This window comes from Entelurus aequoreus, linkage group LG19 (assembly GCF_033978785.1).
Source record: "Entelurus aequoreus isolate RoL-2023_Sb linkage group LG19, RoL_Eaeq_v1.1, whole genome shotgun sequence".
NCBI classification, from domain to species: Eukaryota; Metazoa; Chordata; class Actinopteri; order Syngnathiformes; family Syngnathidae; genus Entelurus; species Entelurus aequoreus.
Genome location: NC_084749.1, coordinates 38,631,382 through 38,659,262, shown reverse-complemented (window position 1 = coordinate 38,659,262; position 27,881 = coordinate 38,631,382). Strand labels below are relative to the sequence as shown.

Sequence of the window (27,881 nt, the reverse complement as noted above, 5' to 3'; positions counted from 1 at the left end):
TCCAGAAATGCTTCCAACCACACTTGGTAGAGGAGTTGCAGTATTCTGATTTCACAAGTAGACCTGAACGCACCATTGCCCGAGAGCAGAATACACGTTATTTTGTTCCTCAATGGCTTGTAATATGTCGGAAGGAACACAACATTTGCTATGGCTAAAGTTATTTTACAAACCACCACAACAATGTTTTTAAGGACCGCTATTTATGAAGAGTTTCTAGTTTCTCTTCCGCCTCCCCTCCCAGAGAGGGCGGGGTTCTCTGTTACCTGCACGGCAGCGGAGGTAATAATGGCGACCTAGTTGGACTACATTGCTCGAACACCGACTTCAACCTTCTTTCTTTCCCAGTCAAAGGTAATATTTAAGCACACACACGTTCAACTTCGAGCACACTTGTTCGAACGTTTCTAAACTATATATAGTTTGCTGACAGAAAACGCCTCCTAAAGCCAGGTGTGTGTAGTCGCACAGAAGTGTACTCTCGCTGCTAAACCTTCTGATCATTCTCAGTTTTCTTGATATAGTTTCATATTTAAGTACATTTGGAGGATTTGACATACAGTATTCAAAAGTTATAAGAGTTGAAGAATTACTTTTGTGACATAATTGCAGCTATTTTTCCTTTTGTTGTGGACCATTAATACATTTCTGTCTTAGATTTGCTGAAGTGAATTTAACTTGGGTATTTATTAATACTAACATGGCTCGTCACAGTATTTGTGAAATGTTTCATGATGTGGACATCCAACTGTTAAAACTGATTACTTTGGTCAACTCAGGGCCACCTTAAACTAAAGGGGGGACCTTGGGGATGAGGGGGTTTTGCCCCCCCCCCCCCTGTCCTGGAACAACATAAACAAAAATCATAGTAACAGAACATCAATGAAACAATATACATCTATTTAAAATAATATTGAATCCATGAATACCATATTTTTCGGACTGTAAGGCGCACTTAAAATCCTTTACCGTATTTTCCGCACTATATGGCGCACCTAAAAACCTCCAATTTTCTCAAAAGCTGACAGTGCGCCTTATAATCCGGTGCGCTTTATATATGGACCAATATTGAGCCACAACAAACTTAAACTTCATTTTCATAAAGTTTAGGTCTCGCAACTACGGTAAACAGCCGCCAACTTCTTTTTCCCCTGTAGCAGAAGAAGCGCTTCTTCTTCTACGGTAAGCAGCCGCCGACTTCATTTTCCCCCGTAGAAGAAGCGCTTCTAACCCAAAAATGGCTCCTATTAAGAGACACGCTTACTACGCAGAGTTTAAACTTAAAGGCCTACTGAAACCCACTACTACCGACCACGCAGTCTGATAGTTCATATATCAATGATGAAATCTTAACATTGCAAAACATGCCAATACGGCCGGGTTAACTTATAAAGTGCAATTTTAAATTTCCCGGGAAATACTTGGCTGAAAACGTCTCGGTATGATGACGTTTGCGCGTGACGTCAGTATTGGGACACCATTGTGTCCCAATACAAACAGCATCTGTTTTCATCGAAAAATTCCACAGTATTCTGGACATCTGTGTTGGTGAAACTTTTTCAATTTGTTTAATGAACAATGAAGACAGCAAAGAAGAAAGCTGTAGGTGGGATCGGTGTATTAGCGGCTGACTACTGTGGACTGGACTTTCACAATGTTATGTCAGACCCACTCGACATTCGTTGCTTTCGGTCTCCCCTAGAGGGGGGGGGGGGGGGTTACCCACATATGCGGTCCTCTCCAAGGTTTCTCATAGTCATTCACCGACGTCCCACTGGGGTGAGTTTTTCCTTGCCCGTATGTGGGCTCTGTACCGAGGATGTCGTTGTGGCTTGTACAGCCCTTTGAGACACTTGTGATTTAGGGCTATATAAATAAACATTGATTGATTGTTTGATTGACTACAGCAACACAACCAGGAGGACTTTGAGTTGGATAGCAGACGCGCTATCCGACGCTAGCCGAAAATTTCATTTCAGTAGGCCTTTAAAGGCCTACTGAAATGAATTTTTCTTATTTAAACGGGGATACATAGACACATTCTATGTGTCATACTTGATCATTTCGTGATATTGCCATATTTTTGCTGAAAGGATTTAGTAGAGAACATCGACGATAAAGTTCGCAACTTTTGCTCGCTGATAAAAAAAGCCTTGCCTGTACCGGAAGTAGCGTGACGTCACAGGAGCTAGTATTCCTCACAATTCCCCGCTGTTTACAATGGAGCGAGAGAGATTCGGAGCGACAAAGCGACGATTACCCCATTAATTTGAGCGAGGATGAAAGATTCGTAGATGAGGAACGTTACAGTGAAGGACTAGAGAGGCAGTGATGGACGTATCTTTTTTCGCTCTGACCGTAACTTAGGTACAAGCTGGCTCATTGGATTCCACACTTTCTCCTTTTTCTATTGTGGATCACGGATTTGTATTTTAAACCACCTCGGATACTGTATCCTCTTGAAAATGAGAGTCGAGCACGCGAAATGGACATTTAAAGTGACTTTTATCTCCAAGACAATACATCGGTGACACACTTAGCTACTGAGCTAACGTGATAGCATCGTTCTCAAATGAAGATAGAAACAAAAGAAATAAACCCCTGACTGGAAGGATAGACAGAAGATCAACAATACTATTAAACCATGTACATTTAACTACACGGTTAAAAATTCTCAGCCTGGTAAGGCTTAACAATGCTGTTGCTAACGACGCTAAGGCTAATTTAGCAACTTAGCAACCGGACCTCACAGAACTATGATAAAACATTAGCGCTCCACCTACGCCAGCCAGCCCTCATCTTCCCATCAACAGCCGTGCTCACCTGCGTTCCAGCGATCAACGGCGCGACGAATGACTTCATCCGTGGGTTTGGCGGCAAGCATCGGCTAGGCGTCTGCTAAGTAAGTAGTCCTTGTTGTGTTGCTGTAAGTATTGTACTTAGCCGCTAATACACTGATCGATCCCACCTACAACATTCTTCTTTGCAGCCTCCATTGTTCATTAAACAAATTGCAAAAGATTCACCAACACAGATGTCCAGAATACTGTGGAATTTTGTCGAAGAAAACAAGAGGTTTTTGTATCGGGTCCGATGGGGTCCAACCACTTCCGTGGATTTTGTGACGTCACGCACATAAATCATATCCAAAGGAGTTTTTCAACCGGAAGTGTGGCGGGAATTTTAAAATTGCACTTTATAAGTTAACCCGGCCGTATTGGCATGTGTTTCAATGTTAAGATTTCATCATTGATATATAAACTATCAGACTGCGTGATCGGTAGTAGTGGGTTTCAGTAGGCCTTTAAACTTAAGCCAATCAGTCACGCAGTAGAACACGGGAATAGAGCAGCAGCGAGAGAATTTAACATAAACAAATCAATGGTGTTTAATTCGGACACTGAAGAAGACGAATTCGAGGGATTCGTGGATGAGGAATAACTTCATAAAGTGAGCTTTACATGTTTATTTTGTGTGTTGTGTGACATTAACGTTTGAGCAATGTTGAGTTATTGATATATTGTTACTGCTCTGCACTATTTCGAGTGTTACTATATTGTGATTGCACTAACGTTTGATTTACCGTTACAGTATCACTGTCTTTTACGTGTTTATTGAATCAGGGAAAAGTTCCCCTCCACTATGTGATATAAATGTTGCACTACTGTTATACCTTGCTGTTGTTAAAAGATAAACAAAACACCACGTCACTGACTTTACCTCGGGGAAAATAATAAAACAGCTGTTTATTCATTTTGGGAGTGAACAGAGTTGTCAGAACTCTGGTTTGTAATCTATTAATAAAGTTTGACTGACCTATCTGACTGTTTAGTTGACATTCCCTTTAGCGCAGCTCCATCTAATGGATGCATAGGTGCGCCTTATAATCCGGTGCGCCTTATATATGAACAAAGTTTTGAAATATGCCATTCATTGAAGGTGCGCCTTATAATCCGGTGCGCCTTATAGTGCGGAAAATACGGTAATTTTCTCAAAAATGGACAGTTCGCCTTATAACCCGGTGCGCTTAATGTACGGAATCATTTTGGTTGTGCTTACCGACCTCGAATCTATTATATTTGGTACATGGTGTAATGAGAAGTGTGACCAGTAGATGGCAGTCACACAAGAGATACGCCAGTAAACACCAAAACTTTAAATGTTCCATTGAGAAAATATAGAACATTACACACAACGCTTAAAAATCTGTCAAAATGCTTTAGTACGACTTCGGTAAGCTATGAAGCCGCACCGCTTGATGGATTGTCGGTGCATTAAACATACAAGTATTATTATGGTGCGTGTATAAGGACCACGAAATGGCAGCTATTAGCAGACATTATTTGGTGTTTTGTTTCGCAATATTATGCAAAACCAACTTGTCTTACCTTCTGGTACCTGCTGATGTGTATTTGGGATCTGCATAAGTACTGAAAATTTGCGCGCATCCACCATTGTGGTCCATGGTCCGTAGTCGATAAGCTTCTTCTTTTTCTCTGTCTTCTTATGTGGCATTCACCTTCCGCTGTTGCCATTTTTGCTATGAAGTAGTGTAAAGTACTTACTTATATCTGTCAGTAGACTAGCTATAAAAGTGCTAAAAACTAGAGTGGGTTTACGTAATTCACCCATGGAACTTTAGTTTTTAGAGGGTTCCAGTCGGACTGTTTTTCACGGGACACATTTCCAGCGTTGTTGTTGCACTATTGAGCCACGGATGAGAAGATGCTGCTCCGTTATTGATTTAAGTAAAGTCTGAATGTCATTAAAACAGTTAGCTCCATCTTTTGACACTTCTTCCACTCCCGTCCTTGCACGCTACACCGCTACAACAAAGATGATAGGGAGAAGACGCTGTCGAAGGTGTGCCACGTAGGTAAGACCGCCCACAAAACGGTGCATCCTGAAGAGACGCTCAGAAGGCGACTTGAAGATGATCTGTAAAACATAATCTATGCAACATTTTCACCAAAGAACCACCATTACATGTTATGTAGACCAGTGGTCCCCAACCACCGGGCCGCGGCCTGGTACCGGTCCGCGGACCACAAAAGAAATAGAAAAAAAAAAATATATATATTTTTATTTTTATTAAATCAACATTAAAAACACAATATATACATTATATATCAATATAGATCAATACAGACGGTGCAGTCGGCAGGGATACAGTCCGTAAGCACACATGATTGTATTTCTTTATGAAAAAAATAATAATAATAAAAAATACATTTTTTTATTTTTTATTTCAACCCCCCCCCCCCCCCCCTCCTCCGGTCCGTGGGACAAATTTTCAAGCGTTGACCGGTCCGCAGCTACAAAAAGGTTGGGAACCACTGATGTAGACCACAAGATAGTGGTTTCAATTTAGAAAAAAATCAGACCCCTTTAATTTAACCACTTAAGGCCCAAGCTGTGTGTTTACATGTTTTTATTTATTTCTCTTTGCTATTCGGGCTTATCGGACCCTAATTAGAATAAAAACTAAGAATCATCTTTTGATATGATGTACTTAGTCCATAAGTACACAAACGTGTACTTCATGTTTAGTGACATGCTAATTCTTATCTTTTCTTTCCAAATTCCATTATATGTTATACTCTTCTGACACCACCAGATGGCAGTATAAGTGTCCACATAAGCGGCCATAAGACCCCAATTCAGTAGTGTACACAATTTTGGAAATAAGAGCTAAAAGGTGCTGTCCCATGCATGTGGCCACTAAGCCTTTGAGCCTTTTGTATGAAAATAGACCTGAATAGACCCGCTCATCAGCAGTGCGCCCTATGGTCCGAAAAATACGGTACATCTCCTAAGTGTAATCTTTGCGTACGTAAAGGCTACACCAGGGGTGGGCAATGAATTTTTACCGGGGGGCGCATGAGCAACCCGAGCACTGCTGGAGGGCCACATCGACAATATTTCAATTCAATTTTGCTCAATATTATTTTTGATATATACCGTAAGATAAATAATAATAATAATAATTAATAATAATAGTAATACTTCAACATAGTGTGTGTAACAGCATTCCATGACTAATATAAATAAATTAACATTAATAATAAATGACAGTAAAATAAGCACACGTATGACTGAGGAGTCATAGTGTAACTTTGTGTGGTGTTTGAGTTGTCCGACTTTTTGTGTGGCCATAAACGCAGCAGTGGTTTAGTGCTATGCGTGTTGGTGACAGATGACAAGTTGGTTTTGGCCTGGTTTGTACGGCAGAAAATGACTAGTTTTTCGAGATAGAATTGTTTTACTCGTGTTTTTGGTGTGGTTATGTCCGAATATAAACAGTTTTGCTCAATAAAGTGATCGATATAATTCCTGTCCTCGAAGCATCTCGATAGACGTTACAATAATCGAACGGTGTTCAATTGAACGGTGTTGACGAACACCATTAGGGCCACTTGTTGTCACTGTCACTCAAAGTTGCATTGCAAAATTACATAGAATAAATATGTTTATTTTGTTTAGAATTCAGATGGGATTTGATTTGGTGCGTGGCATATATTTGCTGCGCGCAGCAGACGCTTGAGCAGTGCGCAATTGCGCAGGCACGCACCTTCGAGGGAACGTTGCTTTGCAGTCCATGTCTTGTTGAAAACACGCCATTCTTCATCAACTTTTCTCTTTTTAGCGTCTCGGGTGTAAACCGTGCATCACTTGTCGCTGCATGTGCACCTTCACTCGCAGGTTACACACGGACACACGCCCATAAATAATACTTTTCAAAATAAAAGCAGGACAGTTGTATTGCGCGCACGACATAATGTTTTTTCAACTTTATTTTGTAATTAATGATTGCAGCTGTTCACATTCACTCACAATCACGCACACGCATACGTCCACACGGAAGTAATACAAATAACGATTTTCAAAACAAAAGCAGCACCGTTGTATTGCACACTCGACATAGATACTTTTTTAAATGTATTTTGTAATTTATAATTGGCCTCACGCGGGCCGGACAGGGACGCACAAAGGGCCGGATGCAGCCCGCGGGCCGCAGAATGCCCAGGTCTGGGCTACACGAAGCAGAGCAATATGTTGTCAAAATGGCCCCTGGGTGTCAGCCCAAAGACGCCCGTGTGAACACTATCTACTTGTACTGCTGTCCCAAATCACCAATGTCGTTGCCCACGTTACGATACAATCTAATCCAATCAACAGGCTCCCTGTTTTACCCAGTAGAAGTATTAAGTAGACAGGAACACATGTATACAGAGCTAACAAGGTGGCGATATGGAGAAGTTTGGGACATGAATGAAAAAAATAGTTGTCGTCAGCAAGGAAAGGAAGTGAATAAAAAGACTCGGAAGTAAACACTACAGAACATGTAATGGTGGTCGTGGTCCTTTTGGTGAAAATAGATAATGTTTTACGGACCATCTTCAAGCCGTTACCTGACAGTCTCTTTAGGATGCACCATTTTGTGGGCGGTCTTAGTTACAGTACGTGCCAAGCCACCTTTGACTGCATCTTCCCCCCGTCCGCCATGTTGTAATTTTTAGAGCTTCCATATCCAAAGACATGCACCTGGGGATAGGTTGATTGGCAACACTAAATTGGCCCTAGTGTGTGAATGTGAGTGTGAATGTTGTCTGTCTATCTGTGTTGGCCCTGTGATGAGGTGGCGACTTGTCCAGGGTGTACCCCGCCTACCGCCCGATTGCAGCTGAGATAGGCTCCAGCGACCCCCCGTGACCCAGAAAGGGACAAGCGGTAGAAAATGGATGGATGGATGGATATTGGACAAGTGGATAAAACATCAGCAGTGTGCCGTTTAGAGACAAAAATCCCCTTTCTATTGTCGAATATTAGACTTAGACTTCCTTTTTATTGTCATTCAAATTTGAACCTTGGGCAAGACACTTCACCCTTGCTCCTGATGGGTGCTGGTAGCGCCTTGCATGGCAGCTCCCTCCATCAGTGTGTGAATGTGTGTGTGAATGGGTGAATGTGGAAATACTGTCAAAGCGCTTTGAGTACCTTGAAGGTAGAAAAGCGCTATACAAGTATAACCCATTTATCATTTATTTATTACTTTACAGTACATTGTACAACATACGATACATACATTACAGTATATTGTTACTAGAGGCGGGGGAAATAATACATTTTTAGATGCATCCCAATTCGTAAAAGGACTAAAAGGATTAGATAACATCAGTAATTGATTATTGATTTATTTATTGTAAATAAAGTAAAGTTTTAAAATTTGGCTGACTGCAAGGAGCCACCTCACTGCGACCAGCTCCTTTATTATATAGCACTTTTGTTGCACTTTTGCACACATTTCCATTCATATGTGATGCATTACATTGTATCGTATGCGTGTTCGAAATAAACTGAAACTGAACATTTAAAAAATGCGATGGGAATTTCTTATTACAAATGCACTGTTTTTGTTTTTTTAATTGCAAGTGATAAAGGCTTATTTGGTGAAGCGAAAAGAAATGTAAAGATGCATCAATAATCGATTTTTAATCAAATCAAAGCTTCTGAATCGTAATCGAATCGTGAGGTGGCCAAAGATTCTTACAGTCCCTAAATTCTAGGAGCCGGGTCAAAGTTCAGTCACCTGAACATATTCCTCGATGTATTCCTTCAATTTGATTTATATTGGATAGTTTATTTGATATCCAAATGTCATTCCAGATTCTAGCCGTATCTTTTTCAGTCCACAGCCATGAGCCAACCAGCCCGTTCAAAGCCAGGCCACCGAGAGAGGAATGGTGATCGTCGGCAGCCCCGTGAGCCACACGATGCGGGGCGTTCGTCAGCTGACAGGTGTAAACAATAGTTATGTTGAATTGTGTTAAATACTGTATACACATTAAGTACCTGTACAACATTACAACATTGTACAGTACTGCCATGGTTGTAATATCTGCATCATAGTAAAAACGCTGTGCTAGTATCGATGACAGATATGTGGTAGGAACACCTTTCAGTACAATAGCCGTGCAGTTATATACCACTGCAGTCTATGGCTACATTCAGGGCTGCAACTAACGATTAATTTGACAATCGATTAATCTGTCGATTATTACTTCGATTAATCGATTAATAATCAGATAAAGAGACAAACTACATTTCTATCCTTTCCAGTATTTTATTGGAAAAAAACAGCATACTGGCACCATACTTATTTTGATTATTGTTTCTCAGCTGTTTGTACATGTTGCAGTTTATAAATAAAGGTTTATTCAATTAAAAAAATATATTAAAAATTAAAATAAAAAATTGCCTATGCGCATGCGCATAGCATAGAGCCAACGAATCGATGACTAAATTAATCGCCAACTATTTTTATAATCGATTTAATCGATTACTTGTTGCAGCCCTAGCTACATTAATACATGTTTGAAAATATACATTTGTGACAAAGTGACGCAAACCATTACTGCCTTGAATGTCTGCATCTGTAGTATTGACGCACTAATGGATGTAATTTTTTTGACATCTTGTGTGTTTTCAAGAACTTCTTCCCAAGACCCGTACTATTCCAGAGAAGCCGATCATCCGCCCAGACATACGCAGGGTGTGTCGCGTGGTGAACGTCAGGACTCCAAATGCACAAACATGTGCTCCAGGAGAGGTGAGACTGGACATTCTCTATGCAGCATTGGGGGACCGACTGGTTTCAATATTCAAATGTAATTTTCTTAACGCTGGCCCAACTGGTTTTCCTGCATTCGCCACCTCTTTGTCACTGTGACGAGGTAAACATCTGCTATATGAGATGCAAAGAGTACTTGAATAGTAATTTGTTCTTAGATGATTGCGTTCCGTCATTGAAAGAGCAAAACATGCCAGTCACTATACAAAAGCTGTCTTCTGCTTCAGGTTGCGAATTCAAGTTACGAACCTTCCCACCGAGCGAATGTCACAGGGAAAACTGAGATCCGACCATAACATCCAGCATCTTCCTTGCATATAGCTATAGCAAGACATAACGTTGTCTTGTCAACCATGGGAGCAAAGAAAGGGAGTGAGGTAGAGTGCTGTGAACAAAAAGCGGATGATATTCATTGAATTAAAGGAGAAAATCATCAAAAAACAGAGAGACGGAGCTGGAAGGAGATACTATAGAAGTCAGTTTTTTTTTGTAAGGTAAAGGCCGTACTTCAGGCCTGGGCAATTATTTTGACTCTGGGGGGCCAAATTTAGAGAAAAAAATGTTTCTGGGGCCCGGTATATCTGATTTTTAGGAACACTAATACAAAACCTCACAATGTTTTATTGAAAGCTAAATACGTTAATGACAGACCACCTTAAAAAACGGAGTGGAATTTTATGTTTTTTTTTACTTAATGAGACACCCAGAATGTACATGAAAATAAAGAATGTGGAATTTACAATATAAACTATGACCGATAAAACACTGAATATTGACAACGTATGAACGTCACACCCCCTCTCGATCGACATATTTTATAATTAAGCGAAACGCAACAAAAATGCAACAAACACAGTGAAACATGAACACAAAGTATAAAAAATACACCTACAATCTGATATATCACTAAGCTTTAGAACTTGTAAAAATCTGTGACTTAGATTACCATAGTAACTAGTATATCATGCAACAGCGCAGATTCCAACCATTGAAATACTTTGTATAGTTCAAGATTTACGCTAATTTGAAAACATCACTGCACATCATAATGGCAGCTACAGTTTCCATCTTAAAGATCTAAAAAAATTATTTGGGAATGTCCAGCGGGCCAGATTGAAAAGCTTAACGGGCCTTAATTTGCCCAGGTCTGTTCTTTTGTATAGTTTTTATAGAATATTCATATAATATTTTAGAAGTTCTATAAGTAAAAGTAAAAAGCATGTTGAAATGTTGGTGGTATTTTGGGATTAATTCAAAGTTAATCCATTTCAATGGGGAACATTTATTTAGGATACCAGTATTTTGACTGCCAAATGTATATGCCAATTTCAAAAGGCCACGGCCCCCTGACACCCTTTCTCAACTGTCTATGTCAGACCTGGGCATTCTGCGGCCCGCGGGCCGCATCCGGCCCTTTGTGCGTCCCTGTCCGGCCCGCGTGAGGCCAATTATAAATTACAAAATACATTTTAAAAAGTATCTATATCGAGTGTGCAATACAACGGTGCTGCTTTTGTTTTGAAAATCGTTATTTGTATTACTTCCGTGTGGACGTATGCGTGTGCGTGATTGTGAGTGAATGTGAACAGCTGCAATCATTAATTACAAAATAAAGTTGAAAAAACATCTATGTCGTGCGCGCAATACAACTGTGCTGCTTTTATTTTGAAAAGTATTATTTATGGGCGTGTGTCCGTGTGTAACCTGCGAGTGAAGGTGCACATGCAGCGACAAGTGATGCACGGTTTACACCCGAGACGCTAAAAAGAGAAAAGTTGATGAAGAATGGCATGTTTACAACAAGACATGGACTGCAAAGCAACGTTCCCTCGAAGGTGCGTGCCTGCGCAATTGCGCACTGCTCAAGCGTCTGCTGCGCGCAGCAAATATATGCCGCGCACCAAATGAAATCCCATCTGAATTCTAAACAAAATAAACATATTTATTCTATGTAATTTTGCAATGCAACTTTGAGTGACAGTGACAACAAGTGGCCCTAACGGTGTTCGTCAACACCGTACAATTGAACACCGTTCAATTATTGTAACGTCTATCGAGATGCTTCGAGGCCAGGAATTATATCGATCACTTTATTGAGCAAAACTGTTTATATTCGGCCAGAACCACACCAAAAACATAAGTAAAACACTTCTATCTCGAAAAACTAGTCATTTTCTGCCGTACAAACCAGGCAAAACCAACTTGTCATCTGTCACCAACACGCATAGCACTAAACCACTGGTGCGTTTATGGCCACACAAAAAGTCGGACAACTCAAACACCACACAAAGTTACACTATGACTCCTCAGTCATACGTGTGCTTATTTTACTGTCATTTATTATTAATGTTAATTTATTTATATTAGTCATGGACTGCTGTTACACACACTATGTTGAAGTATTACACGGCATGGGGACGGCGTGGCGAAGTTGGGAGAGTGGCCGTGCCAGCAATCTGAGGGTTACTGGTTCAATCCCCACCTTCTACCATCCTAGTCACGTCCGTTGTGTCCTTGGGCAAGACACTTCACCCTTGCTCCTGATGGGTCCTGGTTAGCGCCTTGCATGGCAGCTCCCGCCATCAGTGTGTGAATGTGTGTGTGAATGGGTGAATGTGGAAATAGTGTCAAAGCGCTTTGGGCTCCTTAAAAAGGGATAGAAAAGCACTATACAAGTACAACCATTTACCATTTACCATTACTATTATTATTGATTATTATTATTATTTATCTTACGGTATATATCAAAAATAATATTGAGCAAAATTTAATTGGAATATTGTCGATGTGGCCCTCCAACAGTGCTCGGGTTGCTCATGCGGCCCCCGGTAAAAATTAATTGCCCACCCCTGGTCTATGTGATGTCAAGGCTTGGTTAGCCCAGAATTTTTTAATAATGAATGAGGGAAAAACGGAAATTTCAGTTTTTGGTCCGGCCCTCACTGACTTGGGACCATTGCAAAATTATGTGCGTCCCAAAGTCACCAGCCTTGGCGTCACTATAGACAGCGATTTTAAATTTGACAAACAAGTCAATGGCGTTTTAAAATCGTGTTTTTATCATCTTCGTCTTTTAGCAAAGGTAAAACCATTTTTATCTTTTAACCTTTTTGAACAAGTCGTGCATGCTTTTATTTCAAGTCGCCTGGACTACTGCAATGCACTTTATGCTGGAATTAGCCAAAAAGCTCTCTCCCGGTTGCAGTTAGTCCAGAACGCGGCAGCACGACTTTTAACAGGGGCCAGGAAACGTGAGCATATAACCCCAATTCTTCGGAGTTTGCACTGGCTCCCTGTTCATTTTAGAATTGATTTTAAATCCTTGCTGTTTGTTTTTAAAGCTTTACATGGACTGGCACCTCAGTATATCTCGGACCTCATCCAAATTTACACACCTGCGCGCGCTCTGAGGTCCGAGAGCCAGCTCCAGCTCGTGGTGCCCAGGACGAGACTTAAAACCAGGGGAGACAGGGCCTTCTCTGTGGTCGGCCCTAAACTCTGGAACACTCTGCCCCTCCATGTTCAAACTGCTCCCACAGTGGAGTGTTTTAAGTCTCGTCTTAAGACCCACTTTTATTCTTTGGCTTTTAACACTACGTGAGTTGTGTGGTCTTCTGTCCTCTGTTGTCCTGTGTGGTTAGGGTTAGGGTTATAAATTTTGATGTCTATTTTACTGTTTTAATTGGTTTTACCCTTTAAAATCTTTTTCAATCATATTTATTTTTTATATTGTCTCTGTATTGGTTTTCTATTCATTTATTCTTTGTTTTTATTCAGTCATTGGTGTAGCATAATATTGTTTTTAATATTATTTTTAATATTGTTTTTAATATTGTTTTTAACATGGCTGTGCAGCACTTTGGAAACATTCTTGTTGTGTAAATGTGCTATATAAATAAAGTGGATTGGATTGATTGGATTTGAGTAACCAGCCCCATCACAGAAACAATTAAACTTTTAGGCCGAGGAAGTACTGTGCTACGGATTTGTGTAGAGGAAACCTCTAAAGTAACTTAGTACTTTGTGTAGGAACCCTTGTTGGCAAGCACTGAGGTCAAATGTGGTCACCAGGGTTGCAAACATCTCAGGAAGGATTTCAGTTTATTTCTCTTTACAGATTTTCAAGGCTGTGGCTTGCTAGCACTGCAATATCTCAATACATTCCAGTAAAATGTTACTAATGCCATCAGTTACCTCAACTCCTCCCTTGTACAGGCATGGGAAATGTTTGCGCAAAATTAAACATTAATTTTCACGTCAAAATAATATGTCCATATTTTAAAAAAATGATATATTCATAAAAATACAAGCTTTCGTTGCAGGTACAGTGTTCCCTCGTTTAACGCTGGGGTTGCGTTCCAAAAAATACCCGCTTTAAGTGAAATCCGTGTAGAAGTTGATTTTTTTATTTTTTTCGTTTGTGTATTTTTCGTTTACACTATGTTTTACCATTTACATGTTTTTTATTTAGGTTTTTTTTCACTTCTTGAATATGTTTTAAGTCTGTAAAACCCTAACCACACTTTATAAACTTTTCTCACAGGCATTAACATTTTTTCACATTTCTCTCGTTTAAACACTCTCGAAGTTCAAACCTTCGTGGATTAAAAAAAAAAAAGAAGTACAGTACACTACTGTATTAAAGAATGAAACCAAAGATCAAACCCTGTTTTTTAGGGCTCTAGGATTTTTTTGACCTATAAATACGCCCAGGTTTTATCATAATGCCCGCAGCATTTCTACACATAACCAGAGTCACACAAACTTTTTGGGCCTTAAATCCTGCGCTCTTGGCTTCGTCCTGCATTATAAAAGGTGCGAAAGGGCATTCGTTTCCAAAATAAGCTATATATATTTTTCCTGATTCAAAAGGATTCTCTATTCATTCAATACATAGGATTTCAGCAGGATCTACCCCAGTCTGCTGACATGCAAGCAGAGTAGTAGATTTTTGTATAAAGCTTTTATAATTGTAAAGGACAATGTTTTATCCACTGATTGCAATAATGTAAATTTGTTTTAACTATTAAATGAACCAAAAATATGACTTATTTTATCTTTGTGAAAATATTGGACACAGTGTGTTGTCAAGCTTATGAGATGCGATGCAAGTGTAAGCCACTGTGACACTATTGTTCATTTTTTTAATTTTTTTTTATAAATGTCTAATGATAATGTCAATGAGGGATTTTTAATCACTGCTATGTTGAAATTTTAACTAATATTGATACTGTTGTTGATAATATTAATTTTTGTTTCACTACTTTTGGTTTGTTCTGTGTCGTGTTTGTGTCTCCTCTCAATTGCTCTGTTTATTGCAGTTATGAGTGTTGCTTGGTCGGGTTTGGTTTTGGAATTGGATTGCATTGTTATGGTATTGCGGTGTATTGTTTTGTTGGATTGATTAATTAAAAAAAAAAATATATATATATATATATATTTAAAAAAAAAAAGATTAATTAAAAATGAAAATCTATTCTGAATATTGCACAATGTGAGAATCGCGATTCGAATTCAAATAGATTTTTTCCCACACCCCTAGTATATATATATATATATATATACACTACCGTATATATATAGTAGTAGTGTGTGTGTGTATATATATATATATATATATATATATATATATATATATATATATATATATATATATATATATATATATATATATATATATATATATATGTGTGTATATATATATATATATATATATATATATATATATACACATATATATATATATATATATATATATATATATATATATATATGTGTATATATATATACATATATATATGTGTATGTGTATATACACTACCGTTCAAAAACAAAAGCGACGATTTTGTGGAATAGCCTTCATTTCTAAGAACCAGAATAGACTGTCGAGTTTCAGATGAAAGTTCTTTTTTTCTGACCATTTTGAGCGTTTAATTGACCCCACAAATGTGATGCTCCAGAAACTCAATCTGCTCAAAGGAAGGTCAGTTGTGTAGCTTCTGTAACGAGCTAAACTGTTTTCAGATGTGTGAACATGATTGCACAAGGGTTTTCTAATCATCAATTAGCCTTCTGAGCCAATGAGCAATCACATTGTACCATTAGAACACTGGAGTGATAGTTGCTGGAAATGGGCCTCCATACACCTATGTAGATATTGCACCAAAAACCAGACATTTGCAGCTAGAATAGTCATTTACCACATTAGCAATGTATAGAGTGTATTTATTTAAAGTTAAGACTAGTTTAAAGTTATCTTCATTGAAAAGTACGGTGCTTTTCCTTAAAAAATAAGGACATTTCAATGTGACCCCAAACTTTTGAACGGTAGTGTGTGTGTATATATATATATATATATATATATATATATATATATATATATATATATATATATATATATATATATATATATATATATATATATATATATATATATATATACTGTATATATATATATAATTCCTTAATATATATTTGTTTACATAAGCTGCAAAAAAATATTACAATTTTACTTTAAAAACTGTCAGCTCAGTCACCAGAATTTTACAGTAAAAGCAGTGTTTTTTTTTAACAGCATATAAAAAAAATTTAATAAATGGAATTGAAAAACAATACCACTGTTTTTAGCGGTAAAATTCAATCAACAGAGCTGACAGTTTTTTGTTTTTTTTTACCATAAAGTATTGTTGTTTTAAGGTTTTAGTGTCTTACTGTATATGTGAAAAAAAAGTACCAAAGTTGATTTTAAGGTAAAAAACTCATTCGGTGGAATTTAACCGTAAAATCTATTGTCAATTTTACAGTCGACAATTTGATAATTTGTTTTGAAATCATAAGTCAAGCAGATATTTAAGTAAAGTATTTACCGTAATTTCCGGACTATAAGCCGCACCAGCTAAATTTAGGGGAAAATACAGATTGCTCCATATATAAGCCGCACCCGACTATAAGCCGCAGGGTTTTGATGTGTAATTACCGTAGTATATAGGGGTTCCTGCTACCACGGAGGGGATTGTCGGGACAGAGATGACTGTTTGGGAACGCAAAGCGTCCCATTTATTAACAATAAATCTTTCAATCATTCAATCAAACTTTCACATCTTTGACATGGCGAACAGCATTCGTGCAGAGTACAAATAATACAACGGTGCAAAGTAATACAAAGTGCTCGCCTGTACGTTATCAAAATAACCAGCCTACCGGTATATGAAAAGTCAGTCTTTAATCATTGTGTCATCGTCTTCCTCCTTCATACTAAAACCACAGAAATCCTCTTCGTCGGTGTCGGAGAAGAACAGGCCGTAAATAAGCCGCACCGTTGTATAAGCCGCAGGGACCAGAACGAGGGGAAAAAGTAGCAGCTTATAGTCCGGAAATTACGGTATCTTTATTTTAACACAAAATATTTTTGGAATACATGATATGATATATTTTCATTTGGATAATATTGCATTTTAAAAGATATGCAATTGCATGCAGTACATGATTTTTTTTATGTCAAAAGGGAAAAAACTAATATATTTAGTAAGAAAACATTAAGCATTTTATTAACCCATATTATTTCCACATATTTCCACCCAGATTTGGCCCCCGGGCCTTGAGTCCTGAATCCCATTACCTCCTTTGTTAGCTGACTCTTGCTAGCATTTATTTACGAGTTATAATGCATGAAAAAAAGGCAAACCTGTATTCTTGTCATAAGGATTGTCAATGATAGTGACAATTCCAAAAAATGTGCAGTTCCCCTTCAAACACACTAAGAGGACGTATTGTAGGTTTAAACATAAACTTGCTGCAACTTTCACTCGACTTTGATGAAAAGACTCATTAAAATGGGCCAGCTGTTTTGGATAAGAGCCCAGTTGGACCTCCAACTGATGGGACAACTTTGTTTTTAACCCTCATAAACAGATCATGAAGGTGTTTACTTAAGTGTGCGTACGTTTTATAATACGCCCAGATGTCTAAAACATAAACCAAGATGTATCCTGGCTCCTTGTTATTGATGCTAAAGATAAAGTCAACTTCACTGCACATGTAATATATCACTATATTGACGTTATAATTCCATGTGTTGGTTTTATTTGGTGCAGCAGCGCATGCACGCTTTAGGCACTTAAAAATCCTGAGCTGCTTGTTAGTGTGCACTGATTTTAAAGATAATGTACTTTATTAATGATTAAATGTGATTATTCCACCAGTGTCTGTGTTTTCACAGCAGCTCATGTGCGCTTTAGGCACAGTCCTTAAAAAACATTCATATTGTTTCCTTGTAGGCGGATTGTAAAGATAATGTACATCTAGTATATCACAATAAACATGTTAACAGAGGTGTAATGCTACCAAGTCAGCTGTGGCTGCTTTTCCAGAATTCTGATTGGACAAAATGTGCATGACAGGAAATGTACAAAAAATACAAAAATTAGGGGTATTTTACTTGAACTAAGCAAAATGATCTGCCAATAGAACAAGAAAATTCGACTTGTCAAGACTTTCCAAAACAAGTAAAATTAGCTAACATCAATGAACCCAAAAATACTTTAAAATAAGTATATTCTCACTAATAACAAGTGCACTTTTCTTGGTAGAAAAAAATGAGACCTTTTTGCTCAATATGTTGAAAAATATTCTTAAATTAATTAAATGCTAGTGCCATTATTGACATAATGATATGCGCTCGGCATCATGTATTTTTTTTTTCATGCTTGAAGTAAGAAATTATTACTTAAAAAAAGTAGTTTTATACTTGTGAGTGTTGATGACACAGCTTTGCAACAGTTGATATTCTAGTTTCAAGCATGTTTTACTCAATATAGGTCATCAAATCTCAGCAACAAGCTGTAATATCTTACTGAGATCATTTAGGACCAAAACCCTTAAAACAAGTCAAACACTAACATAAAATCTGCTTAGTGAGAAGAATTATCTTATCAGACAGAAAATAAGCAAATATCACCCTTATTTGAGATATTTCATCTTACTTAGATTTCAGTTTTTGCAGTGTATGCGTTTGTGTGTAGGCTGAGACAGTTTTGAAACTACATTCGTTTGGATGGAGATCGTTTTAACCTCGGCTATTCGGGTTTTTTTTAAGTGGTCTTACTCCCCAAGTTTGTAAACAATAACAACGACTTAAAAAATATTTTTGTAATATTAACAAGAAAAAGAAATGATTTCAAACCCATTAACAGCTTCTCTTCTCCGTTGTCCACACTGCAAAAACTGAAATCCAAGTAAGATTAAATATCTCAAATAAGGGCGATATTTGCTTATTTTCTGTCTGATAAGATAATTCTTCTCACCAAACAGATTTTATGTTAGTGTTTTACTTGTTTTAAGGGTTTTGGTCCAAAATGATCTCAGTAAGATATTACAGCTTGTTGCTGAGATTTGATGACCTATATTGAGTAAAACATGCTTGAAACTAGAATATCAACTGTTGCAAAGCTGTGTCATCAACACTCACGAGCATAAAACTACTTTTTTAACGTAATAATTTCTTACTTCAAGCATGAAAAAAAAATATCATGATGCCGAGCGCATATCATCATGTCAAGATAATGGCACTAGCATTTACCGTATTTTTCGGACTATAAGTCGCAGTTTATACTCAGGAGCGACTTATGTGTGAAATTATTAAAACATTACCGTAAAATATCAAATAATATTATTTAGCTCATTCACGTAAGAGACTAGACGTATAAGATTTCATGGGATTCAGCGATTAGGAGTGACAGATTGTTTGGTAAAGGTATAGCATGTTCTATATGTTATAGTTATTTGAATGACTCTTACCATAATATGTTACGTTAACATACCAGGCATGTTCTCAGTTGGTTATTTATGCCTCATATAACGTACACTTATTCAGCCTGTTGTTCACTATTCTTTATTTATTTGAAATTGCCTTTCAAATGTCTATTCTTGGTGTTGGCTTTTATCAAATAAATTTCCCCCAAAAATGCGACTTATATATGTTTTTTTCCTTCTTTATTATGCATTTTCGGCCGGTGCGACTTATTCTCTGAAAAATACTGTACTTAATTTAAGAATATTTTTCAACATACTGAGCAAAAAGGTTTCTTTTTTTTTCTATCAAGAAAAGTGCACTTGTTATTAGTGAGAATATACTTATTTTAAGGTATTTTTGGGTTCATTGAGGTTAGCTAATTTTACTTGTTTTGGAAAGTCTTGACAAGCCGAATTTTCTTGTTCTATTGGCAGATAATTTTGCTTGGTTCAAATAAAATACCCCTAATTTTTGTATTTTTTTTTCTTGTTTTTGAACACTGACATTTTGCAGAGTGCAGTTTCTTGTTTTCCTTTATCCGCTGTCCCCGCCTCCCACATGCAACACACAGGCGACATCACCGATAGGTGGACCGCTCTCATGGGGCAGTCTTGTGCTTTTTTTTTTTTACTTAATGAACGAATCATCAAAGTAACGAAACACGTTTTTGTTGTTTTTCGAATCGATTTACTAGATGAATCATTGCGGCCCTAACTGAGACACAGCTGTGGTAAAGTCATCAAACGATCATTAATCAGTTAAAAAAGGCAAATATCAGCATCTCTTTTTGTCAGGGATCCTTTCCCCACAAGGTGACTGTTTATATAAAGCTTCAGAGCAGACTTAACTTGTATTGCTACACTATATTGCCAAAAGTATTTGGCCACCTGCCTTTACTCACATATGAACTTGAAGTGCCATCCCATGGAATTGTCCAAAATGTGTTGGTATCCTGGAGCAGTCAAAGTTCCTTTCACTGGAACTAAGGGGCTGAAAAACCAACCCCACACCATAATTCCTCCTCCACCAAATTTCCCACTGGGCACAATGTAGTGTTCTCCTGGCAACCTCCAAACCCAGACTGGTCCATCAGATTGCCAGATGGAAAAGTGTGATTTATCACTCCAGAGAAAGCGTCTCCACTGCTCTACAGTAGAGTGAAGTGAAGTGAATTATATTTATATAGCGCTTTTACATAGTGAAACCCAATATCTAAGTTACATTTAAACCAATGTGGGTGGCACTGGGAGCAGGTGGGTAAAGTGTCTTGCTCAAGGACACAACGGCAGTAACTAGGATGGCGGAAGCGGGGATCAGACCTGGAACCCTCAAGTTGCTGGCACGGCCACTCTACCAACCGAGCTATACCGCCCCGCAGAGTCCAGTGGCGACGTGCTTTACACCACTGCATCCCACGCTTTGCATTGGATTCTGTGATGTATGGCTTAGATGCAGCTGCTCGGCCATGGAAACCCATTCCATGAAGCTCTCTGCGTACTGTACGTGGGCTAATTGGAAGGTCACGTGAGGTTTGGAGCTCTGTAGCAACTGACTGTGCAGAAAGTGGGCGACCTCTTTGCACTATGCGCTTCAGCATGCGCTGACCCCTCTCTGTCAGTTTACGTGGCCTACCACTTGGTGGCTGAGTTGCTGTTGTTCCCAAACTCTTCACTTTTCTTATGATAAAGTTGACTTTGGAATATTTAGGAGCAAAGAAATTTCACGACAGGATTTGTTGCACAGGTGGCATCCTATGACAGTTCCACGCTGGAAATCACTGAGAGTGGCCCATTCTTTCACAAATGTTTGTAGAAACAGTCTCCATGCATAAGTGCTTGATTTTATACACCTGTGGCCGGGCCAAGTGATTAGGACACCTTGGGCCGTACTTATCAAGCTTCTTAGAATTACTCCTAAGAAGTCTGCTAAGAGTTGACTTAAGAGTAAATAAATTCTTCGCTAAAAGCTGCACTTAAAAGTTAGTTATCAAGCGTCTTACTCACACTTTCAGCGAAGTGTAGGACTGAATCTTAAGTGTCACACTCAGAGCTGAATTACGACATTACTATGTGCCGTAAACGGAATTTTAGGTGAAGTCATTTCTGTGTCCATAGAAATGACCAATCACGGAAGGAATCCCTTGTCTAAGAATAAAGAAATATCTTGGAAATATTTAAGTGGACAATGGGAGTGTATATTTTGACAATAAACTACAAAATAATACAAAACAAACTAGTCCCCGCCGGCACTCACGCTACCGCTCCCTCTCTTCTCTCGCCCACACACTCACTGACGTCACTCACCTCACGGCCACACACATACGCTACTGTCATAACATTTTCTTTCCAATTCATTAATTAGGCAACTAATTTGAAACTGGTGTGGGTGGCTCTATATATACTAGCCCACTGCAGACACATGCAGAAATCAACAAGAAATGGAAAAGTATTAAATCTGTGACAAAAATAATATCCGCTCTGTCTAAACGATACCGTTTGATCAGCTGCTCGTCATCAAAAAAAAAACAAACATTGTTCCGTTCCCTGAACGTTCGCGCACGTCTCTCTTGCCTCAGTGCCATCCCCTGCTGGCAACTCCTAACCACTTAAGACACCTCTGAAGGTCTCTTAAATATCGCGGAGAGTAGGAGTGATTCTTAGACTTAAGAACGTTGATAAAAAGCATTTATTCTTAAGTTTGAGAGTAGGACTAAATTTCGCAAATTCTCAGGACTTAAGTGTAAAATGGCACTCTAAGAAGCTTGATAAGTACGGCCCCTGATTCTCATTATTTGGATGGGTGGCCAAATACTTCTGGCAATATAGTGTAGGTCGGGAGTCGGCAACCCGCGGCTCTAGAGCCGCATGCGGCTCTTTAGCGCCGCCCTAGTGGCTCTCTGGAGATTTTTCAAAAATGTATGAAGAATGGAAAAAGATGAGGGGAAAAAAAATCTATTTTTTTGTTTTAGTATGGTTTCTGTATGAGGACAAACATGACACAAACCTCCCTAATTGTTATAAAGCACACTGTTTATATTAAATATGCTTCACTCATTCGAGTATTTTGCGAGCGCCGCTTTGTCCTACTTATTTTGGCGGTCCTTGAACTCACCGTATAGTTTGTTTACATGTTTAACTTTCTCCGACTTTCTAGGACGTGTTTTATGCCACTTTTTCTGTCTCATTTTGTCCGCCACACTTCCAACGTTGTGCATGAGTGCACAAAGGTGAGTTTTGTTGATGTTATTGACTTGTGTGGAGTGCTAATCAGACATATTTGGTCACTGCATGACTGCAAGCTAATCGATGCTAACATGCTATTTAGGCTAGCGACATGTACATATTGCATCATTATGCCTCATTTGTAGCTACATTTGAGGTCATTTAGTTTCCTTTAAGTCCTCTTAATTCAATTTATATCTCATGACACATGTAATATGGCTTAATTTTTGCGGCTCCAGACAGATTTGTTTTTGTATTTTTGGTCCAATATGGCTCTTTCAACATTTTCGGTTGCCGACCCCTGGTGTAGGTCTTTCTCACCAAGTTTCCTGTTGATGGTCTTTGACCACATTCCAGTCTTGTGCAGGTCTACAAAATGGAGGAGACAGGACCTGTAACGGGTAGATTGTTGAACAGGGGAGTTTGTCACAAAGCGATTCAATACTTATTTCACTCAATCAAATGAATTCATTAACTTGTGAAGAACCTTTGAAGTAATATGAATGTTTTCTGCCTGGCACAATTTAGGCGTGGTTCTGATCTGCTCGGTGCTGACCAACGCCCTGGTCCTCATCTGTGTGGTGGCCGCTCAGATGGCCATGTCGGGCCTGTCCGCCATGGGTGGCCTGGGCGGCTTCGACATCAACTCCAACTTCAACCTGCAGGGCACCGAGCTGCAGAAGGTGCGGGAACTGGACGCGCAGTTCAGCCAGATGAGAGCGCCGGGAATCTACGGCGGCGTGGCCTTCAGCCTGACGATGGGCGTGGTCTCGCTCCTGTTTGTGGTCGCGGGCAACAAGCCCCCCCACCACATGTCCCGTAGGCTTCTTTACGGAGCGCTGGTGTTCCAGGCCGTGGGGGCCGTGGCCTACGTGGTGGCTGTTGGTCTCTATCTGCATTTCGTCATGCGGGTCAACGCCACCGATGTCTGCACGCAGCGCGAGCGGCTGTACGCACGGAACGGGTACACTTGGATGAACTGTGACGTCGGCGGCGGGGACGCAGCCGTGGCGCTGTTTGGACTCATCACGGCTTGCTTGTATACCGCCGGAACGGTGCTCACCTTCCAAACCATCCGTTGGGTAAAGCGCTACTTGCAAGAGCGTAAACGCCGTGAGGTGGAGCGAGAGCCGGCGCGATCCCACCCACAGAGGGCTCCACTGAGGGCCGAAACCACGTCTGTATGAACATGCTCCAAATACAGTATTGACCCGGATAGAAGATGGTATTTTTTACGTGCTGCACGGATGTTTAAAGTTTATTTTAGAAGCTTTTTGTCAAATCTGAGCTGGTAAAAATAGATTAAAATCATAATGAATATGTTTAAGCTAAACAGCATTTTGGTTTGATTTGTTTGGAAGTGACAAAAGCTGCTGGATGATGTCATACTTATGTTTTTACTGCACTGTCTTTTGTCAGATGATTAAAATAGTATTTTATTACCGAACAAAAGTGAACGTTAGCAAACGGGTTCTGATTAGAGATGTCCGATAATATCTGCCTGCCAATATTATCGGCCGATAAATGCTTTAAAATGTAATATCGGAAATTATCGGTATCGTTTTTTTTAATTAATTTTTTTGTATTAAATCAACATAAAAAACACAAGACACACTTACAATTAGTACACCAACCCAAAAAACCTCCCTCCCCCATTCACACTCATTCACACAAAAGGGTTGTTTCTTTCTGTTATTAATATTCTGCTTCCTACATTATATATCAATATATATCAATACAGTCTGCAAGGGATACAGTCCGTAAGCACACATGATTGTGCGTGCTGCTGGTCCACTAATAGTACTAACAGTTAATTTCACTCATTTTCATTAATTACTAGTTTCTATGTAACTGTTTTTATATTGTTTTACTTTCTTTTTTTATTCAAGAAAATGTTTTTAATTTATTTATCTTATTTAATTTAATTTAAAAAAAAAAAAGGACTTTATCTTCACCATACCTGGTTGTCCAAATTAGGCATAATAATGTGTTAATTCCACGACTGTATATATAGCGGTATCAGTTGATATCGATAATTAAGAGTTGGACAATATCGGGATATCGGCAAAAAGCCATTATCGGACATCCCTAGTTCTGATACCAGATTTGAAGATAACGGCGAGCCACAAAGCAGCGAATCCACCAGATGTTGCCTCGCTGATCACAAAACCATGAGTTTTAAAATCGGGATCTAGGTTTTCATGACCATCTTTATTAAAGACATCAGTCAACATGATGGAGTTATCAGGAAACTTACATGTTTTAAGAGCTTCCTTGTGCAGTTTTTGAGAATGACGTAACAGTTCTGAGAACATTCACCGAGTCAGATCGGAACAGTCAGATCCTCTTGTTCAGCATTTGCTCACCACTCTGTAACACAAATGGAATAACAAGCCTTCTGAAATACATCTTTTTCTCTCAGAGAACAATAGCATGAATCAGTGACCAGGTCACTTTAAGACTTTGAAACTCTTTGGAGTTAAAAGTTTACCAACCAGACCCTCCAGGATTTCGAGATGTTGCGATTGCTCTAATTCAACCAGTCCAAAAATGATGTGCAACCTAGAAACTTTGTCCAATCCCCGCAATTGTTCTGCCAATTAACTGTTTCCCTAGTACTCGTCTAACCAATCAGATGGGTTTCTGCATGGTGCACTTCTTTGTTTAAGTTGTTGAAGTGTGATAATCTAGCCTTTTATAATCTCCGCTGTAGATTGTACTAAAAAAAATTCCCAATCTTCTGCAAGCAATGTGTTGATGTGCAACTTTGATGCAGACAGCGGCCAATAAGGAAGCCTTTGGTGGCGTTTCGCCAACTCTGCACAAATTTGTGTCAATTGGTCACACTTGTAAAAAAAAAAAAAAGCCTGCAGATGAAACATTAACTGTAAAATAACATTGGTAAATATACTAAGATTGTGGATATACACTACCGTTCAAAAGTTTGGGGTCACATTGAAATGTCCTTATTTTTGAAGGAAAAGCACTGTATTTTTCAATAAACTAGTCTTAACTTGAAAGAAATACACTCTATACATTGCTAATGTGGTAAATGACTATTCTAGCTGCAAATGTCTGGTTTTTGGTGCAATATCTACATAGGTGTATAGAGGCCCATTTCCAGCAACTATCACTCCAGTGTTCTAATGGTACAATGTGTTTGCTCATTGGCTCAGAAGGCTAATTGATGATTAGAAAACCCTTGTGCAATCATGTTCACACATCTGAAAACAGTTTAGCTCGTTACAGAAGCTACAAAACTGACCTTCCTTTGAGCAGATTGAGTTTCTGGAGCATCACATTTGTGGGCTCAATTAAACGCTCAAAATGGCCAGAAAAAGAGAACTTTCATCTGAAACTCGACAGTCTATTCTCGTTCTTAGAAATGAAGGCTATTCCACAAAATTGTTTGGGTGACCCCAAACTTTTGAACGGTAGTGTAGTTTAGAAACAGAATATATTGAAAATGACTCCTCTACCATGTTTCATTAAAGTACATATTTTCAGGAGATTATAAGAGAAGAGAAGTCAGTGTACAGCTTGTATAGGGCGTCATTTTTATAGTAAGTTGTCCCTTATAAGCATGTGCATTGTGTAGTTTTCTGCATAATTGATTTATAACTGTGAACATTTGCATTTTTTTCCTCAGGTGAAGACTTAAACCCTAGCAGGAATAACAATTATTTGAATAAAGCCTATTTTGCTACATTTATGTGTAATATGCTTTTCTTAGTCTTTGTTCATGAATTACTTCAACAGATCTTTCTCTCGTAATTACACAAAAACAACATTTTCTTGCACCTTTCACTTTCTCCTGCAATTCTACCGCAACTAAAGGATTTTAAGGCCGCAACAATCTCAAAAAGAGGCCTGTGAAATCCTGGGGGGGCTGACTTGGCAACCGAGGCCAAAAGATGTGAGCATCAACCAAAAACGTACCATGGACGGTGAAACATAGTCAAATGTACTGGAACACATCCAATAACTCAATGTGATGATTTAATTAACATGACTTGTAAAAAATTGCATTGACTTTTCTGGGGCGTACATTTAACTGTAGAAAAAAAAAAAAGTCTTCTGAGGTTTTGGACGAAGTAGAAAATGAATGAAAGTGAGCTACATCTGGACTCTTAGAGCGGTGTGATGAAATAGTCTACAGGTTTCTGGTAGGTGGGTGCTTGCTGGTTGGAAGTCTCCATCTGCTCCTGTTGCTGGATCATCTGCCGCACTTCCTCCTCCAGCTCGGGTGGAATGATGAGCTGATCGTCAGGGTCCGCTTGGGCGGGAGCGTTGAAGTAGCCTCCTTGCTTCCTGACGGGCGCGTCTGCCGCTTCCTCGATGACGTCCTGGTTCCTCCCTTGGCAGGCGACGGAACCGTTCGCTCGAGCCCTGCGGCCCAGAGTGCCCGATCGAGTCTCCCCGCCGAGGCAGGGGGAGGACGGAGCGCTGGGGAATTCGGGGGGAGGTGAAAGTTCACGGCCGGGAGCGATGGATTGAGAAACCCTTGTGGACGTATGCAAGAGACCCCTGTGGACATCAGCTTCAACCTCCACGCGACTCCCGTTGGAGAAGACCCCAGGAATGGGCTCCTCGTCTTCGCTGTCGAGCCCGTTGTCGGACAGCGCTCCTGAGCACTGCCTCTGGAAGCTCCCGGTGCCGCGGGCGACTCGAAGCACGCCGCTCCTTCCTGCCAGGTTGGGATGAGACGACTCCATTTGGAGAAGTGGCTCTTCAGACGAAGCCGTGCTCATTTCAGACACGCTGAACTCGCTCGACTCGCTGACGGTTCCCGAAGAAGCGTGCAGCGGCGCCACCCCGCCCATGTCGCCGCTGGGCGAGCAGGGGTGCGTGCCGGAGAGCACGTGCGCGCCCGAACCCGGACCTGGAGACGGAGGCGGCGGCTCACAGCAGCTGCAGCGGTCTCGGGCGACACTGAGCTGCACCACGACGGCGCTGAGGCTGTCGGAGCAGCCGGAGCTCTGAGCCAAAGTCACAAGCTTCTTCGCGGCGGCCAGGGCGTCTGGAACATTCCTGACGGCTTCCACCGCCTCGCTGGGAGACAGCATGTCCCACAGGCCTCGGCTGCCCAGCAGAATGAACTCGTCCTGTGGGGTGAGCGTTACCGTGGAGACGTGTGGCCGGGGGGTTACTGATGGGCACAGGAAGGAATATCCCATAATTCTGGTGGAGTCGGTTACGCCGCCAACTTTATTGTCCTGCAGAGGCAAGAAGACACTTT

General features: G+C 39.6%; 2 protein-coding genes across 3 annotated transcripts in view; one reads left to right on the top strand and one right to left on the bottom strand.

Annotated features, from left to right (window-relative positions):
- Positions 1-48: 48 nt before the first annotated feature.
- On the top strand, positions 49-26,340 carry si:ch211-191a24.4 (uncharacterized protein LOC100150331 homolog). The gene is made up of 4 exons (XM_062028498.1): positions 49-354; positions 8,690-8,799; positions 9,492-9,610; positions 23,171-26,340. Exons 2-4 carry the CDS (start codon positions 8,699-8,701, stop codon positions 23,827-23,829), a joined length of 879 nt encoding a protein of 292 aa, XP_061884482.1. The 5' UTR covers positions 49-354; positions 8,690-8,698; the 3' UTR covers positions 23,830-26,340.
- The window catches only part of LOC133635359 (PH domain leucine-rich repeat-containing protein phosphatase 1-like), a 55,138-nt gene continuing 52,096 nt past the window's right edge, over positions 24,840-27,881 (bottom strand). The window contains exons 17-18 of one of the 2 annotated variants that reach the window (XR_009822053.1): positions 26,582-27,858; positions 24,840-25,012 (exon numbers count right to left, since the gene is read on the bottom strand). Coding sequence is in view for 1 of the 2 variants with exons in the window: in XM_062028497.1 (XP_061884481.1) it covers positions 26,773-27,858 (1,086 nt within the window). In the remaining variant the exon portion in view is untranslated. Of the gene's footprint in view, positions 27,859-27,881 lie in introns of both variants that reach the window. The other variant, XM_062028497.1, reaches the window with a different exon arrangement.